This window comes from Melanotaenia boesemani, chromosome 11 (genome assembly GCF_017639745.1).
Source record: "Melanotaenia boesemani isolate fMelBoe1 chromosome 11, fMelBoe1.pri, whole genome shotgun sequence".
NCBI lineage: Eukaryota > Metazoa > Chordata > Actinopteri > Atheriniformes > Melanotaeniidae > Melanotaenia > Melanotaenia boesemani.
In genome coordinates, this window is record NC_055692.1 from 19676779 (window position 1) to 19695734 (window position 18956).

Sequence of the window (18956 nt, forward strand, 5' to 3'; positions counted from 1 at the left end):
TCTTTCTTTGTCTTCCCTCTTGATAGACCCCCTCCCCTCTCTGGGCAACAGGTTCCTGGTGAGGTGGTCCAGCTGGTGGAGATTGGGGGCGCTAAACAACCTGTCAGAGATAAGAGGAGGTGGACAAGGTATGCACGGCACAGCCAAATTTCTTATGGGGGTTTCACTGCTGAGCAGAATAATGAGAAACACTGAGGTTCAATACACTCTATATGACAGCTTAGTAAACATTGTTATAGCACTGTTGAATGAGGCTTCACATGTTATCAGGTTCTTCATATTCATACATGCATTGAATCCGATAAAAAGCACTGCACTTAAAAGAGTTTCCACTAAGACATGCTGAACATACTTCAAATAGCCCACTGGGAATGTTAATAGCTTGTCTCTGCCATATTAAAGAGGAAGGCTACAACCAGTTGGCTTTCTCTTGAAAAATTTATTCAGTTTCTGTTTACAAATCTGTATTTATTTTAATAAAACAGAAAAGTTTGTTCATCACAACTATTAATCATCATTTTTGGGGATGGAGAGTAAAACAGGAGACAAACCCTCAATCAGAAACAAATATCTCACGTGGTAGAATAATTGTCTTGTTTCACAAGTTAACAACAAACTAACAAATCTAGAGCAATAAATACTATTAGCAGAAATGATGCTTAAAAAACAAACAAACAAAAAAAAAACAAAACTGCAAAACAATTCTTATATCTCATACACATACACACCCACACACACATAAATCAAATACATATAGACGAATGATGCGGATCTTATTTCTGTTATGTTAAAGCACCTTATGACAAGTTACTGCATGTTAAAACAGCTGGGAAGATATATTGCTTTATGATACAAAAAAATAAACCAGTATCGACTCATCTGTGTCTTTTGCACAAAAAAATGTTCACAGAATATTTGATTACAGCTATAAGGGAAGTATACTTAACCCTTTATTGGCCAAATGACCATATTTGTACACACAAAATGCCTTTGCATGCTAGTCCATGAAATCATAGAACCACACTGCACACTGAGTTCTCCACACCAATCATGAAAAATCAGGCTACATCCAAGTTACTTCACTGAGATCTGTCAGCATAATAAATCAATAAAACAGTTTCATTCTGACCACTTACTACTGTATAACTTTTCTTATTTTAGAGAAATGTATCTAAGTGTTAAGTCTTGTAATATCCTCCAGTATCATAATAACACTCTTATGGTTGGAAATTTAAATTTCTAAGCATTTCAATGAGTGCCCAATAAAGGGTTAATAAAATGTAATCAAAACAATTAATGAAATAATGCTGCGCACGTCTGTCAGAGACCGCTTCGATTTTTTAAATAAAGAGATCAATAAGAGTTGGTGCGTCAACATTATAACATTCACAGCATGACGTTTCTTTTGCTGAGCAATTCTCACATGTCAGGAATCAACACGGGACTCATGAATAATTCACAAACAAACAAAATGGGCCAACAAACACACACAGAAAACACTCCAGCTTTAACTGGTCAGTTAGGCATAAAAGAGAGCTGCATCTTCATTGGCCACCTCTCATAGAACAGAATAAGCTGATTGGTCAGATGGGGGTGACAGAGAGGACAGCAATGACAGCTGTGTGAGGCTGAATTGTGTAGTTACCCAGAATGCAGTAGAAATACTGTTTACAGGTCCTTCTGCCTGTAGCGAGGTCTAAACAAACTGTTTATCTCTATGGTGCAATGCCTGCAGCTACCACTGCCTGTCTCATTGGAATTTAACTCAAAGCATCCTTGAGCTGAACTAAGCTGACATAGGTTTTGCATACACACATACACACACATTTAGACAAACCATGCCTTTTCTCCTTCACTGAGACTATGAGTATGGAGCTGTGCTTTGCTCCACTACAGAAAAAAGCCTCCCTCAGGTTCTGTTGGGAGAGCTGAGATAATTTTGGCCAGTAAATGTTACTGCCTGTCTGACAGTGGTCACAATTTACATCCTTCACAATGCATAAAATGGGACACATTGAGAGGAAAACTGCCTAGCATTGTTAATGGTCTGGCCTTAAAAGGGCTCACAGTGCAAACATTTGGATGACACCAGTCACTGAGTTTCGCAAAGAAGATAAAATACAACTTTGATGTTCATTGTATTGCCTGGAAGGAGCTTAATTTTTCTGTCCATCTAGTGCATTATCCATGTCCAGGGCTAGTTCTAACAATCTACTGCTCCTTTCAGCACAGAGGAAATACATGAAATACAGAAGAAATCTCTTCACACAGCACAAGATCCTACTTGTCACAATAATTTTACAAAAGTATCATCATATTTAGTCTGTACACAGTGCAGCATCTCTTAGAAGACCAGAAAGAGGGGGAACTGAATTTATGTAGAGGTAAAGTTTGTCTGTGGTTCAGTTAGGAGGCTGCGCTCCATTCTGGGACGCCACTCCTAAGGTGTGTGTGCGTTTCTAATGTGTGGTAAAGAGGCGGTGACAGATTGTAGCGTGGGTACTCTTTCAAAGGAGAGCTGAGCTGCCTGCTGTGAATACTTTGAGAGTTTTGAGATTGAGGTCCAGAGCTCTGGCTCTGGTAGGGATCGTGGGCAATGTGCTCTCCCAGTGGTGGAGAGCTCGGATGAGCTATAGCGCTGAGCCGAGAGCCCTGAGGGCTAGAGCTGTAGGGAGGATGAGTGGTATAAGGTGGGTAAGGTTCCATGGGGGTCATGGGAGTGGGGAGTGGGCAGGCGTATGACCAGGATGCACAGTTGAGTTCATCCATTCTGGACTCTGAGCCGGCATACATGCACGCCTGACGCTGTCCCATGTCTGAACTGTAAGGGGAGTCAGTGAGACTGAGGGCAGGGTTGTTGCATAAGCCAGGTGGAGGAGGTGGGTAGGAGGAGGGATGAAAGTAAGGTTCACCTTCACTTGGTGAGCCACCAGTGAAGGGTTTCTTGTATGGATGCTGGTGGTTCCTTGAAGCGCAATTCTCCTCCACTGCAGTGAGACAGAGATAAAAAAAAAAAAATGTTGATTTTACATTTGATATCAATTACATGTGACAAGTCAAACAAGTTCCCACTTAAAGTTACTTTTAGCCACTAAGATAAGAAAAAAAAAACATTTGCAGATTAAGTTAAATGTATGTAGTTAGATTTTTGTGTTAGAAAAGATTTGAAAATCTATACATTTAGGATCTTACACTATCTTTCTTTGAATTTATTGATCTAAAATGATGCAAACAATGGCAACTCTCTTCTTATCTAGCAAAGTGCCAAAGTGCTTTCTAATTTTTTTTCTCTGCCATTGATTAATGTTTCTAAATAAACCAACAAATGGGTGCAAATGAAAACAAATCATTTATTTATTCATTTAACTGCTGCCTTTGTAAGTCTGATGCTAATTAGATTTGCAAAGAAAGTAAATAATAGAATCAGCACAGATTAATAGAAATTTGTCATTTAGTTGCTTCTTTACTTTCCAGGGAGCCATTTGTTTCCATTCATCATATTAAGCAATAAAAACAAGCAGAAACTATTTAAAATGCTGCATTCAAGAGGGACACAACCATTGTTCTCTTTTGTTGCCTACAGCCTGTCTGATGGTGATGATGTTTGGTGTATAAAACTATAAAATCCTAGATGATGGAGCATCCTTGATTGCATCACTGACAAAATATTAATATTAAATCAGTTGAGTAATTAAAGACCTTGGTCAAAACACATTTCTCTGTTTATTGATATCTTTTAACACATCTTTCTCCCACCTTTCCTCTTGGTGCAGTGATAGACCTGTGGGTGCTGACCAGGCTGCAGGTGTGGATGAGGGTGGGTGTAGTGTGCAGGTGGAGCACTCAGCAGCTCGTGAGGACTGCCACTTTTCAAGCCATTCTCACAGCTGTAAGGGGACCTGACAGCCTCAGGGGACCCCCGCAGACCCCGACTGTCCACACTGAAGGTACTTCCAGTGGAGCAAGCTCTTTGACGGACAGTGCTGCGAGGCACCACAGGGTAATCCTTACTGAAACCGACAGAGAAAGCTGGATTCAAGATTATGGAAAAAGAAACAGTTTTGCATTTGATGCTGTGATAGGTGTGAGAATGGTGCAAAAAACTGCCTTTTCTGACCCTCAAGAGGTTTTTTTTTTTGTTTTTTTTTTGTTATAATTGGATTTTGCTTGGCTGCATGTGTGTGTTCTCATTGTTTTTCCCTTTTCTCTCAAGTCTACTTAGATATTCTCCATCCTTTCACCTCTGATTTCTCTCTGCACTCACTGCCCTCTTGGTGAACTTTGTGGTATGTAGGAGACAGCGGGCCACATCTCTCATGACTCTAGCAGAGATACACACACATGCGTGCACACACACACACACACACACACACACACACACACACACACACACTCAACCAGTGCTGTTGTGAGATAATTCACTGCTCTAAAAATAAACATCCATCCGTGTGTCACTTCAGATAGACTCTCCTCTGCTCTTGTCTCTTCTCCTGCAACAACACAGCAACATTAAAAACAAGGGTGCTGCATTTAATGCCCTGCTCCCTTTCTCTTTCTCCTCCCTTGTCTTTCATTTCTCTCCCTGCCATCAGTAACAGCGTCTACCACAAATCTCTGACCTGCCTGCAACAGCACCACTTGAATGGAGATTATTTCAGCATGCAAACAGATACCATGTAGGGCCATCAGCTGATCAGTAGTGACAGCCTAATAGACCAGCAGCAACATGATATCATGTGTTTATCGATGCAGCACTGGTGCTGATTCTTGGTGTATGTTTGCACTGCATGTTTGCTTGGAGATCAAACTTCAGGTGACAAAGACACATCTTTTCATACCACTGGGTTTCTCTCTCACACATACCCTTGTGGCTTAGACCATATGTACTCTATCATAACAACCTTTCTCCTCTGGCTACGAAAGGATGATCAAGAGGAATAGTTTCTTTAAATCCTCACAAGTAAACAGTAAAAAAAAAAAAAAAAAAAAATCAAGACTTTACTTACCCTTGAAGCTTGGCCATGCGGTGTAGTTCATTGTCGTCACTGCCTCTGAAGCCCTTAGCAAAAGGATTATTCTCTATCTTCAGCTGTGTAATCTGAAGACAAAACAGTTCTTGTATTTCAAGCACCGCAGCAATCATACAGACCCAGTCAAACACAATGTCATGCATGCACAGGCACCCAAAAACCTAAAGGCACGTTCAGTTTTTAACCGCTTCCCTAATTGACTGAATCAGTGGTTTACTATCAGTCAGAGGCCCTGCACATGTTAAAAGCAGTCCTGCTGGAGCTCTGCACGGCCAACATTCCTCAGCTGCTGACACTTCCAGCCGAGCAGGACAGCGTTCTCACCAGCTGACACAGAATAAACTGTTTACCCAAACAGTCGCTGGGTTTAAGGGTTTCAGGCCAAAGCTTTTAGAGGTCCAAAGCTTTGAGCTTTGATGTTAAGTCTTCAAACTTTTCTCGATGATGTCATGGAGCTAAACCTTTCTGTTTTAAGGGATTTCATTTGGCTAAAAGACAGGGTTGATCACACAGCATGCAAGTGAGCCAGAGATCAGCTCCAAACAAACTTTGAAAAGCCTCCACCCAGTGAAGCCTCAATGGCTCTATTTTCTGTACAAGAATACCAGAATATTAGTGATAGAAGACGCTGTCTTCTTTTAGGAACAAGGCTATTAAGGCTCAGTTTTCTTAGACAGTAAACAAACAGGATATTTGCACAGAAAATTACTACCGATTTATATTCCCTTTTTACTACTCTGACTGCTACATAATACGACTACTAATCATCATCATTATTGTTCTCTTTGAACTGAATGGACAGTTTTGTTGTACTTTTTTGTATACTGACAATAAAGAATCTGATATAAGAATATAGCTTATTTTTATTACCATACAACTTATAGTTGTATGCATGCAGGCATCAGCACTAATAATAATAAATACTTTATTTACTTCTTTACTATTATATTGTACTTCATCTGAATAAAATCTTCATATATATTCTGTCAGATAATGCTAAAGTTATTTGCTTTCAAAGTGAAATGTGATCAAAGTGAAGCTTTCTGAAAGGTAATCAAATGAGCGGCTCAAAGCTTCAGCAATCTGTCTTCCTGGTGGATATTATGTCAGCAAAGCTGGATCACCCAAGATCAAGGGAAAGAAACAGGTCGTTAGAGACCGACACTCACATAAGCATGAAAAACACAGACACACACAAATGCTCTTTCTCACACACATACATGCATGCCAGCACAGGAACGCAGTCTTTATCGTGTTTATATTTCACATCTATACATTTGACTACATGCATAAGTATACATATACATATGTATGTATACGTTTATATGTTTTTTTTGCAGTGTGAATGTGTGTGTGTGTGTGTGTGAGAGAGAGAGAGAGAGACAGAGAAAGAGGTTTGCCTGTAACCAAAGATAAAACAATTTTTTTATGAAGAAAGAATCTGACAACTGTAAGAATAATTATGAAATCATGGTGCAGCTTTTAACTTCAAACAATAGGAAAACACTAAACGTTCACAATGACAACTGATGCCTGGAAATCCTTATAATATTCCAGTGACAGCACAGGGATTTGCAGTGTCCCCATTATTGAGGATCAAGCTTTAAATATATTTAATTTTGTGTTCTTTTTCCCCTTTACACCGTGATCATTGCATACCTTGTGGTTCTGATAGGACGTCACAGCAATGAATGCAGTTTCAGAGAAGACGTGGGTGCAGAAAGCTGTGTTTTTTGATCCAAAGCCGTTGTTTTCATCCGCTTTGACAATGTGTAGACGAGGCTGGTATTTGTGCATGGAGTTAAGTATGATCTGCACAGGGAAGATATAGTGAAGGGGATGGTGAAAGACCTGTCATGTTAACAGAAAGCCACCAGAAAATGATTAGACATGGACAGTCTTTACAGTCAAGATAAGAAGGTTTCTTGGCTGGGGTAAATGTTACACTAGATGTTACACTCAGCTTTAAAAAAATATCAGTCTCATGATAGTATTGCCACTCTTGAAGGATGTTCATTGAGCTGTTTAATTTTAAAAAATAATAAACAAAATATTATTTTTATGACAAAAAAAATGTTTAATAGCTGTACATTCTGTTATTGTAATGCATATCTATGAAAAAAACTTTTTTTGCTATTCTTTTCAGATCAAAGAGAGGACAAATGATGAAATGATGAACCAACATAAGTCAAAATTAGTACTTTTTTGCGCCTTGTCGGACTTATCACAGTTTAATTCTTTGAGTCATGAAATTTACTAATGAAAACTAATTCTTCATCAATCAGGTTCCTACTTCCTCACACAGCCGGCAGGTCAGCTCTGCAAGAGGGAGCCTAGTTATGAACTGGCTTTAAAAAATACTTGTTAATCTAATTAGATACTAAATATCTTAACACAATTCATGTACTCAGTAATTCATCAGAAAGTACCACAAATTTAGGGGTTGTTTCAGATGAGCGAAAGTACATATGCTATATGAGGTAGAAGCATGCTAAAAACATCTATGGTAAGAACAAAAGCAAAATATTATTGTATCACAACTATAGGAGTTAAATTATGGAATAACTTAAGTGATGATATGAAATCATACCAAACTCTTATTAAATTTTAAATTATTTTGAAAAACCATATACTACATGAATACAGGACAGAACCATGTACGTATGCATGTATGTATATATATATATATATATATATTTATATACATACATACATACATATATATATATATATATATATATATATATATATATATATATATATTTATATATATATAATGGGGATAGGTTTAGATAAGAAATTTCTTATTCAGCCTACTCCCTTTTTTCAGACCTAAGGGACAACTTTGTAAATTAATTTATGAGTTTTGTTTTTGTTTTTATGCATACGTTTCACTAAGTACATATATATATATATATATATATATATACATACATATATATATATATATGTATATATATATATACATATATATATATAAGCTTGTATATTTGTATCTGTGTTTGTATTTATGCACGCATATACTGCTTTGTTTCTTTATTATGTTCGAAAAAGAATTTAAAAATTTTTCAAATGGATTCACATCCATTACTTTCTTGGGAAAATTGCTCTGTGACAAGACGAATTATCATCCAGAAAAAGTATCTGAACATCCCAACTGTTGACTGATAGAATGAGAAAAGTAATTAGTATAGCTTCCCCGTGCATGTACTCCCCTGGTCATGTACCTGACATCAACCCCATATCATCAGTGACTGAAGACATTTGTTTCTTTTCTGCATTCATGTTTACATATTTCACTAGATGTCCCCCAAACAAATGTTCCTGCCTAATCTCCTTACCCAATTCAGATTAATGATTCATCACTGAATATCATTTCATCTACAGTCCATGACTGCTTCTCTTTAGATTGCTGTAACCTTGTTTACTTCTATTTAAATGATTGTTATGGATTACATTTGGCTTTTTTAGGTGTAAATACCATTTTTCTCAGCCAGTTTTTTTACAGTTCAGCCACAAACATTGCCTCTTTTTTACTTGTTTTTAATCTTTCTTTTAAAATTTTTCTGCTTTCAAGAAATATTGCTTTGACTTTTCTCTTCTTACACATTGACATCTTCCTTGGTATACTCGTATGTTTTCTGTTTACAACCTTCCTAACTTGCTCCAAATTATAGAGAAAGCTGCCTTGGAACATCTAACATCTTTTACTGCACAACGTTTTGAATTATTTTCTTGAAGGAGCTTTGAAATTTCTTTGTTTCTGCTGACAGCTCTCTTGTTGGTGCTGTTTCCATGTTGAAGCTAAAGGCTCTCTGAGCTCTAGTTTTTTTTTTTTTTACAGATTAGATTTTTTTTTTTTTTAAGAAAACAAATTACAAAGTGATACCATATTTATTTTCACAACTGAGTGATTCCATTTATTTTCAGCTTTTATTCTCCCACAAAATAAAATTGCAAAACAATAACAGTTCAACCCAACTGTTGTAAATTTAACTTTTAAATTCATACTAATTAGAGACACTTCTACGCATTTATTGCTAATTCTTATTGATCACTGTTGTATCTGAAGGATGTTGAATAAAGAATAAATTCATTCTTCAACCTTAAACAGCTGACTACTTCAACTGCTTGACAGCATCACTTCATAACCACATAAGATTTAATTCCAAAATTATGTAAGATTTGGTTTTGACCAACCAGAAATGTACAACAATAATAACACTGTGAATTCAGTCAATCAACTCCACAAGTGTTATTTACTTATTTATTTAATTTTTTAGATCGTACTTTTTGTTGCACTTACAAGCGCGCCAGCAGTTAGTTTATGGGGGCTCAGGGAACTGGGATGTGGTGGCTGCTGGTGACATACAGTAGCTGATGGACTTTAAAGTCACTGCAATTATTGTCTTTAACTTAACGTGCCCAAAAAGATTATTGAATCTTTTTGTTTGCATGCGCATGCAGTAACCATTTTTTTTACCTGGCTCTCACGTCGATCAGTATGTATGCAGACACGCGTATATAGATGTCAATCACTGTAGGATGGGTGGAGCTGTGGAAGCCGGAAGTGAGTGTCTGCTTGTGGAGGTTGAAGTGTGTCCCTCATTAGAGTTTGTGTTGTGTTATGAGGTGGAAGTTATATTGAAAAGAGGCCTGAAGGTAAATGTGTGCGTCCGCGTGTGCATGTGTAATGCAATACCTGCTTAACTAATTGCTTAACTAACTAAAAACTTATTTCTGCTCGGCCTATTGTTGATGTTTTTCATACTAATATGAAATACAAACTTCAGACTAATCATCTGGATTTATTATTAGTTCCAATAGCTACACATTACAGTTTAGTTTAAATACAAGAAAACGTTTATTTGTCTCGTAAATACCCTAATATTTAAAAAGAAAGGGTTGGTTATAATAATAATAATAATAATAATAATAATAATAATAATAATAATAATAATAATAATAATCGAGTCTGTTCCTTCATATATAGCAAAAAAAAAAAATATTAAAAGATAACTGGAGCAAATACAGAGCATGAGCATGCACAGAAAATGAAAATCATCACATATGTAAGAGGTTAAGAAGATGGACTCACGTGTCCAAACGGGTCCAGGTGGTTGTTGGTGAGTTTGAGCTTCTGAAAAGAAACGAGCTGACGGCTCCAGTGGGCTCCAGTAGCGGGAGAATCTGGGTGAACATAAAGCCTGCCGGGCATCGCGGGCTCCGCTTTACCCGTTATCGACCTATAAATGGCCAAAAAGATGCAAAGCAGATTGGAAAATGGTCAGAGACTCCCAAGGGGTCGCAGTCCAGTGGTCTGTCTGATGAGCAGGCAAAGCGTCGCTCTGCCTGGCGCACAGCAGGCCGCAGCTGCAGAAGGCCCGGCTGGTGCTTTAATTAGACACACAAAATGCGTCACAGTTTTTTTTTTTTTTTTTTTTTGCTTTGTTTTGTTTTGTTTTTTGTTTTTTTCCTGATTGTTTGTTTGTTTGTTGACTTTTGTAGAGTTTGGGCAGATTGTCACATCTGTGCCACACCTTACGCACACCAAAATGAACTCTGTCTACTCCAGATCCTGTATTCATAACTCCAGCAATTGTATAGGTCAGACAGGTGTTAAGCAAAGAATCCTACAATCTAAAATTGTTATTAAAATCGTGATGGCATATGACCAAATATTTTAAAAGTTGCTGAACGTATCACTTGTTCTTGAGATATTTTGTTTGACAGTTGCGCTCACATTGTTGGAGCCACTATAGCCATACATTTTAAATAAACTACAGGTGAGTTTCACTAGGCTAGAACAGTTGTGTCACATGTCACAAACAAAACGACTTATTTACGTCTGCTATAGCGGATGCTAATCTTCATATTTGTTGCAGTATAGCCGAAGTCATTTAGCTCTAAGAGAAGGACAAAAACTAAAAATAAAACGTAATGGAAATTGGCAAAAAGGCTTTAAACACCCCATGTAAGTCTGTGCATTCTTTACAAAAAATGACAGATTAAAGAAAATATTCAAGAAACTCAGCCCAACACCAGTTGGGCCTCCGTCTTATACAGCATTCATTGTTTTTTGTCTTTGTTTTGTTTTGTGTTTTTTTTTAACCTTATAAACACACATGCTTTGTAAACTGGCACGGTATATGTCATATCAAGTTTATCCACAGCCGCCCCTCCTTTTTTCATTCCAATAAGGGAGCTTGTGTATGATGCTGAAGCTGCGCATTGATGGATCTCATTGTAGAGTCAGTGGTCCGTTCGGATTTTCCCCTCAGCACAAGTTGAATGAGAGAATTTAATCCGGTCTGTGCCGTCTGTCCGCCCCGTGAACCCATCATATTCTGATGTAACCGGCGGGCAGACACACGGGGGGAAACGCGGGGAACTAGGCCATCACAGTCTGCAAGAAGGACCCGACCTTTACGCAGGGCAGAGGCGGGGTGGAGTGGAGGGTATAAACCCACAGCAACATACGCAGAGTTCAGTTTAGAGGCTTCTGCTGCAGAACTGACATCAAAACTAGGAGGACTGAGAAAAGCTTTGACAATTTATCTCTATGAGCTTATTTTAGACAGTATTATTTTATTTGTTGATTTATTTTGGATGGATTTCATATGGTTTCATTTGGCATGCATCCCAACTTTCTAGGTTTATCGTGACAAAGTTGACCTGCCTCAACTATTGCAAATGTCGTAAAACGTTGATGGATGAGATGCACAAACCATTTGTTATCTGCGAATTTGTAGCGATGGTCATCACCGGGCACGATGTCCATTAGGAGGATGTACTTGGTCTTCGGGTTGAGTCCTGTAACTTTGACTTTGTAGCTGGGGAACATCCTCCTGGAGGGAAGACATTCAAGGAAAAAAAATAGCACTAACTTTCCAGCTATGAAATAGATTATAAAAGTACACATAAAAAAGGTTGGGAAGGGGGATCAAAAGCCTTTCCACTCTCCTGAGACTAACCGTCCCTTTGGGCCAACAAAGACATGCACATTTTATTACAGAGGTATTGTTATTATTTCAATATTCATTCAGCTTTATTGGTATTAAAATATCATAATTCATAAGCAGAGCATTATTTTTCTTTCTTACCTCCCAGCTTTAGTGATGATCATTTCAGTTCCAACTTCATCGAACTTGGTCCAAAGTTCCCTGTCATGAAGGACAACTTTGATTGCCTCCATCCCCTGCAGCAGAATACAAACAATTCTCAGTACAAATGATGACGTTTTCGAACAGAAGGACAGATATATTAAATTTAAGGCTTTTTACTGTCAAGTTTGGAGAAGGAAGTTGTATAGTGGTTTACTATAAACAAACAGGTAAATAAAACCAGCCATTGCTAAAGTTAGAAGTCACTGTTTTGTCACGCTCAATCCAATAAGATGTATTTTCTATTCAGTTTTTAAAGAAAAAATAAAAACTTAGAGACTATTTAGTCTTTGTAAGCAGTTATAGCTGTAATAAATAATCCATATTTACATCATGGTCATCAGCACAGGCTGCTACCTGCTGGCTGGACGCTGTTTGTGGTGAAGAAGCAGAGTTTAAAGTGAAGCTGGGAGTTTCCTGTTTGCTCTCTTTTGGAGAATCCATGTCCGGGCGCTCCGCAAGGCCGAACTGGTCCCCTCCGTTCGCCATGTCCCACTGACACACACATACACATACATAAACAAATGTATTGTACGCATCTCACGCATTATATATATATATATATGTGTGTGTGTGTGTGTGTGTGTGTGTGTGTGTGTGTGTGTGTGTGTGTGTGTGTGTGTGTGTGTGTTTTATATAAATCAGACATTTCACACTCTACTGTGAAATGTCGGATTTTGTTTCATAAAAGAACCGTTTTACAAACCTTTGCTGACACCAAACATGTAATAAAAAAGTTGTATATTTGTAAAGAAGTTACTAAACTTAGTTTAGTTTTAGTGAACTTTACTCAAAATAGCATTTTAGAAATGTTTCACATTTGGATATATATATATATTTTTTGCTATCTTTGAGGCTCATAAATGTATTTCTGTTAATAACAATATGAAGATAAACAAGCCCTTTGTTATGGATGCACAAAGAGGCCGTTAAATCTGACGCTACTTTGGCGATTAATCCTTTAAAGAAGTATGTGAATTTTAAAAAAAAATATATATATATTACCTTAGATTATCAAGCCTCAATTAAGTGTAGGCGAATATATTAATCAAATCTAATTAGATGCTTCGCTTAAAAGGAGATTATATTTGTCACTTGAGCATATTTTTATCAGATTTTTTTATCTTTATAGATTTATATCGATATTATAGGTGTATGTTTATTATCGAATCTATAGATGCATAGTAGGATAATCCTGTCGTAATAGCATCAAATATTTGTGTTTCAGCCATGATAAGTGGGTCCAGCGTGTCAGCAGCCAAGTTTAGAGTTAAAGTGTAGCTTTTAAGGTGCTCGAGTAAGCTAATCACACAGTATGTTTATATGTGCGCGTGTGGGCATTTTGAATGCTAAGGGATCCTTTACCTCAAAGCCCCGCACTCCCCGCAGAAAACACGCTCATCCTGCTCCTGTGTGCTCTGTGGCTGTCCGTGTACTCTTGTGACTTGCTTGTATTCCCAGTTATTTATATTTTCTAAAAGCACAGCTCTCCAAATGGTCTCAAAAATCCACCGTGTTCCCAGTCCTCAGACATCTCATCTATGGTCGTTTATACCCCACTGTCCGCCTCCTTGCGCGCATGCAGCGGCTCGACCTCCACGCTGCACGAGCTCGGCAGAGCTGTTCAAAGCGAATAAGATTTCTTTCTTTTTTCCCTCGCTGACTCCTGATGATCCCCGTAGACCCAGCGGCAGCTACAGCCCTGGTCTGAACCCCGTCTCTCGGACCCTTCATTACAAATGTAGGCAAGTCCGCCTCGCATCTTCTGCCCACCCCCTTCTGCATTCCCTGCTCTGCCATAGGTCTGCGTGGTGAATTGCTATTTCCGCGAACCAAAAGATGGTCATGACACTGGCCAGTGACGTACACAGACGCACATACAGACACATACACAGATCCTGTACTCACACACGTTCTATAGAGTTATTTGTGTATAAAAAGATAATCACTCATTCTTACAAAGTCTGCTTGCTCATAGAAGTAATCCTTTATATCGCAATCTTTTCGTCCACACACACCAAACTAACAGTGGACTCATTTTTAAAACATTATCAATCTAAATTTCCTGATGTCCTGATGGATCACAAAAAACTGCTCATAAAAACATTAATTAAACATTCTGATTGGTGATGATGGGCTGTATTAGGATCTTTAACCTAATATAAAGGCAATTAACTCTAAACGCACATATTGAAAGAGGATGGCTGATTGCCTCTTACAGAGTGATTAAAAAACATACATGTGCCATTCTGGTTACTGGGGAACAAAACACAAATGTAGGCTAATAATTATTATCCATCAACCAGTCAACTTATCCTGTCGATCCCCAAGATAAATCCCTGAAGGTCTAATCTACGCAGCCAAGAGATATCTGTTAATAGATCATAGATTTGGGGACGGACAGGCTGATAGAGACTACAGCAGCGTCGGCTTGACGCGGACGCGCATCACTTTGACTGGATTACAGCAGATCCTGATAACTGGAGGCAACCAGAAATGAAAGTTGAAGCGGTCATTGAGAGGTCAGCATGCCTCCGTCACACATTTCCCGACGTAACTCCGCTCGCTCACCACGCAGACTCTAATCCCTTTTTTTAAAATTATTATTTAAGTAGCCCTATCATTAAAGCTTCTATGATCAATAATTTACTGGAAATATGTTAAATTGTTCTACATTGACAGCTCGTGTGATAATGTGAGCGGTAGTCTTAAAAAGCCACAAATTTTAATGGCTTATATTTGCATATATTGATTTTTGATATAATTCAAATTAAACATATCGTGTAGGAAACATTTTTGATATTTAAATTTATATTAGATTATTTATCTATATCTATATATAGATTAAAACGTATTATAAACCCAATGGGGAAAAATCTCGCTCATTAAGAGGAAATTCTTACGCGCGAGATTTTCTCGTTATATGTATATCTTCCTCTGCCTATCATTGCACCAAAAATAATCTATAATTTAATTTCTTACCGTATTTAATTATAGAAATTCCTGGAGAGAGAGCTCTGTCTCCACAGCTCCGTGCAGCTATAAAGCGGGTGCTTCAGTGAGCGCGCGGCCACTGGGAGAGACGCGGTCTGCAGGCTACACTCTGTGGCTCTGTGCGTGTGTCCGTGAGCGTGCGCACGCGTGTCCAAAGACAGATACTTTTTAGTTTTCACGTGTGGCTCTGATACTTAATCAACAAGCCCAACACTTTACAAACCTCTAGAAGTTTGAGCCCTTTTCAGCTGTCAAAGAGTTGACATGTGAAATTTGATGTCATGTATTCAATTATCTTGTTTTGATTATTAACAGAGTTAGTTCATATAAGAAAATCATACAGACGAAGAATTAAACGATGAATTTATTGTGAGCAAACTACTGGTTAACCAAAAGAATGATTTTGAAATAAATTTAAGAAATGAACTGAGAGAAGTTAGAGATTACAGGTCCGTGCCATGGATCAGACAATCTGCGTTTTGCTGACAGTTTCAAACGCGACAAATATTACTTATGGCATTAATTTCCCTTATATAAAATAAATCTATAGACATGACATTTTTTTACATTGTTTCTCGACTAAACAAATAATCTCAATAGTGTAGCCTTTGTTACGTGACACAATATATTTTCTAAATGGAAGAAAAATGTGTTTCTACAGACTTATTTATTTATTTAAAATGCTGAATTTGAGATATGTTCAGTGGGACCCATGATGACCCCTGCATCGTTAAAACCTCTAGAAAAGTAACATATGTTCTGTCTTACCAGTATTTGTATTTTTTTAATCATTTTTGAACCAGACAGAAACATTTGATTTGTGAAGATTTAAGTGTTAAAATGCATAAATAAATAAGTTGGATATTTAAAGTAAAATTGATGCGTCATACTGCTGGACAAAATATTTTTCTTCTCTTAAAATTCATTCTGTTAGCTGTATTCTGTTAAATACCTTAGTTTGGTTTTGGAGTTTTATATATATATATATATATATATATATATTTTTATTTTAATACTTTTACAGTTTCATGGAAAAAATGCAAATATATATTAGATAATTTAGGGCGGGTCAGTAAATTAGAATCAAAGTGAAAACCGGCATACAAATACAACCCGTCCAATCACGGCCTACCCAGTTAAAAAAATTCAGTTGTTGTTTATAAAATCATATTTTATTAGTCTTAATAATCATTTTTTTAAAAGCAAACATTTTGACCTATTTATATCAATGTTACTCTTAATTTTAGGTAACACTTGTTGCTTAATTGATCAATTATCCAAGTGTCATTCAGTTTAATAATGAAACCATTTATATAAAAGCTTTTTCTTCTGCCTAAAATACTGTTGGTACTAATCAAAAATAACATAATGAATAAAGAACATATATTTAGACCTCAAAAAATAAAAAGTTATATCTATATATACAGGGATGCATTAAAGTTATAGTGAGTCTTTATAACGTTCAAACATTTCAAAACTTTAATGTCATTTGTGAAAATTCATTACAATCACTTTTCTAACTTTTTAAAAATTAATTGAGTTAGTTGTTTTTTTTTAACTCTTTTTGCACAGCCTTCTTTAATTGGGTATGAGTTTAACACTACATAAAAGTGACACCAGTGTTAACATTTGTATTTGAGTAATTTTCTTTCCTGCAAAATAGCACTATTTTCATTATTTTAATATCTACATTTCACACATTATTTCACTTTTCAAGCTAGATATTGCTTTTTGGGTTAAAACTCTTCATTCTGTCTCATTCTAGAGTTGCTTACAGTGTAATGGTAAGAAACAACAGCTTCAATCATACCTGAAATGAGGAGGTAGTGGTGGCTGGAAGGCTCATTACTGTCCCATCCTGGCTTCAGCTGACTGGATCCTCTGTTCTCTGTCTGGAGGAAGTGGTGAAGGGGTCCCAGACCTTCTGCACTCAGCAGGTCTGTCTCACACACCTCCAGCCTGGCCAGAGTGTTTGTGTGCATGTGTGTGTTTGTGTGTGTGTGTGTGTGGTATTAGAGGGCAAGGTCAACCCATTTCTCTGCAAACAATCACATCACACAGGGCAAAATACATTCCAACCTCCCCCCTGCCTCTAGTTTGTAAAGTGGCCTGATGTGGGAACAGCAGAGGGTGGGGGTTTGGCAGCGGTCCAGACGGGGCCCTCTGAGTCTGAAGGGAAACCTGTTCCATATTAATGTGACTTCATATTGCAGATGTTGGAAAGATGCTGCTTTCTGCACAGGTCTAAATGTTGTGTTCCTCTTTAATATCAGAGAACAGTCAGACCCATGTCCCCTCAGATCAGATCACTTAATGGTTGATGGTTGATGTTGCATCATGCATCAGAGGCCTTTTCGCAATTACTTAAACTTTTTAAAAACTCATTGCATGCTTGCATGTATACAACAGAGAACAATGATATTGTCCCACATATTCACAAGATTAAGTGCTTTATAACTACCAGCATATTGACAGGTTTGTACAAACTACGGGGATTTTCTAAAAACTCTTTAAAAGTATATCATATATCTGCAATAAAGCTCTACAAAGAGCAGCTTTTCTGAAAATCTGCAGGCCTTAAATACTGTTGAAAGTTAATATCAGTCTTGAATTCCATAATTTAACAGGGTATTAATGTTAAATAGATAAATAAATAATCCAGTGTGAAAGTTTCTTGGCTGCTATACAGCAGACTCATTACATGTACATTTCTAGGCAGCTGAATTAATAATAAAACTGGAAACCACTGCTTTAATGGCCAACAGGGTTAAATAGCTTAGGTTTATGTTGATATAACAAAGTGGGTAGATGTTTTATGTTGTCTGATTTGGCACCCAAATTTCATAATTGGGCATTATATTCGAGGGCTAGAAGTACTGCTGATAAACAGAGGAGAATATAAAACTTTGTATTTGTTTGCTGTGCATCATATCTATCATATGTGATCTTTCTATGATGTCAGACTCGAACACTGTCATTGATAAGACTGAAACCTCTGGTTAAAACTTTATTTTAAAAATACTTTTTACAAGTTAGTAAAACTACTCTGAACAAACAGCACCTCAGTTTACACCAGCTGGCAGCTCCCTCTAGTGGTTTTCTTCTGTAAACGGGGAAATGATGCTTAAGCAGACAAAGAACAAATAAACTTCATCATCCTAGTTGTTATCAGTTAGGCAACTGTGATGTCAGGGTGCAAACAATAAAAAATACCTCAATTGCCAAGGCGCTGGAAGCAAAACTATATTTTGTAACATTTAAAATCACCACACTGAGACCGAGGGAGGCATGAGGTGTGCAGATTCATCCATGTGGGAACATTAACATTTAGGCCAGCAGTGTGTGCACCCTGTCACTCACAGGCGTCACACTGAAGTGCTAGGTGACCTTTACATTATGCTTGTGCACACGAGGATGAGAAAACCTTGAAGGCTTCAATTACAATGCCACATTTCTCTCTTTGTTTCTCAGGCTGTTTACAAACACTAAGAAACCAGGAGTTCACCAGACAACTTGATCATACTAATTTAGCTTTCAAGTGTCCAAGGTGACATATTTTTATACCAGCATGGTGTTTCCCACATGCTGAGCCCCTATCAACACTACCTTATTTAACTTTCCTCTCAGCCATTAGCTCCATGTTTACTGCTACATTTGGATTTCTCTCACTACCTGGAGGAGATTCAGCTTAAACAAAGTGAAAACTCATTGCAGCACAGCTGACATTTCACAAGCACTCAGGGCCTTTTTCTGCCTACTGAAACTATTT

The 18956-nt window shown here is 37.4% G+C and overlaps 1 protein-coding gene across 4 annotated transcripts; it reads right to left on the reverse strand.

Annotated features, from left to right (window-relative positions):
• Positions 1-892: 892 nt before the first annotated feature.
• Positions 893-13888, reverse strand: tbx5b (T-box transcription factor 5b). 4 transcript variants are annotated; one of them, XM_042000402.1, is made up of 9 exons: positions 13559-13888; positions 12551-12688; positions 12134-12228; positions 11759-11878; positions 10129-10276; positions 6690-6842; positions 5007-5098; positions 3757-4010; positions 893-2987 (listed from the first exon to the last, which is right to left on the reverse strand). In XM_042000402.1, exons 2-9 carry the CDS (start codon positions 12680-12682, stop codon positions 2407-2409), a joined length of 1575 nt encoding a protein of 524 aa, XP_041856336.1. In that variant the 5' UTR covers positions 12683-12688; positions 13559-13888; the 3' UTR covers positions 893-2406. The 4 variants fall into 4 exon arrangements, with proteins under 4 accessions (XP_041856336.1, XP_041856334.1, XP_041856335.1 ...); XM_042000400.1 differs by having other exon boundaries at positions 6690-6881; XM_042000401.1 differs by having other exon boundaries at positions 12524-12688.
• Positions 13889-18956: the final 5068 nt, after the last annotated feature.

What these genes read in the sequence shown, in the direction of transcription:
- tbx5b (XM_042000398.1), bottom strand. Translation starts at nt 12,682, where the DNA reads ATGGCGAACGGAGGGGACCAGTTCGGCCTTGCGGAGCGCCCGGACATG. An exon ending in ATCATCACTAAAGCTGGGAG is followed by an intron (nt 11,879 to 12,133) that starts GTAAGAAAGAAA and finishes TCTTCCCTCCAG; the next exon opens with GAGGATGTTCCCCAGCTACA. An exon ending in CGTCCTATCAGAACCACAAG is followed by an intron (nt 5,099 to 6,689) that starts GTATGCAATGAT and finishes TTTTGTCTTCAG; the next exon opens with ATTACACAGCTGAAGATAGA.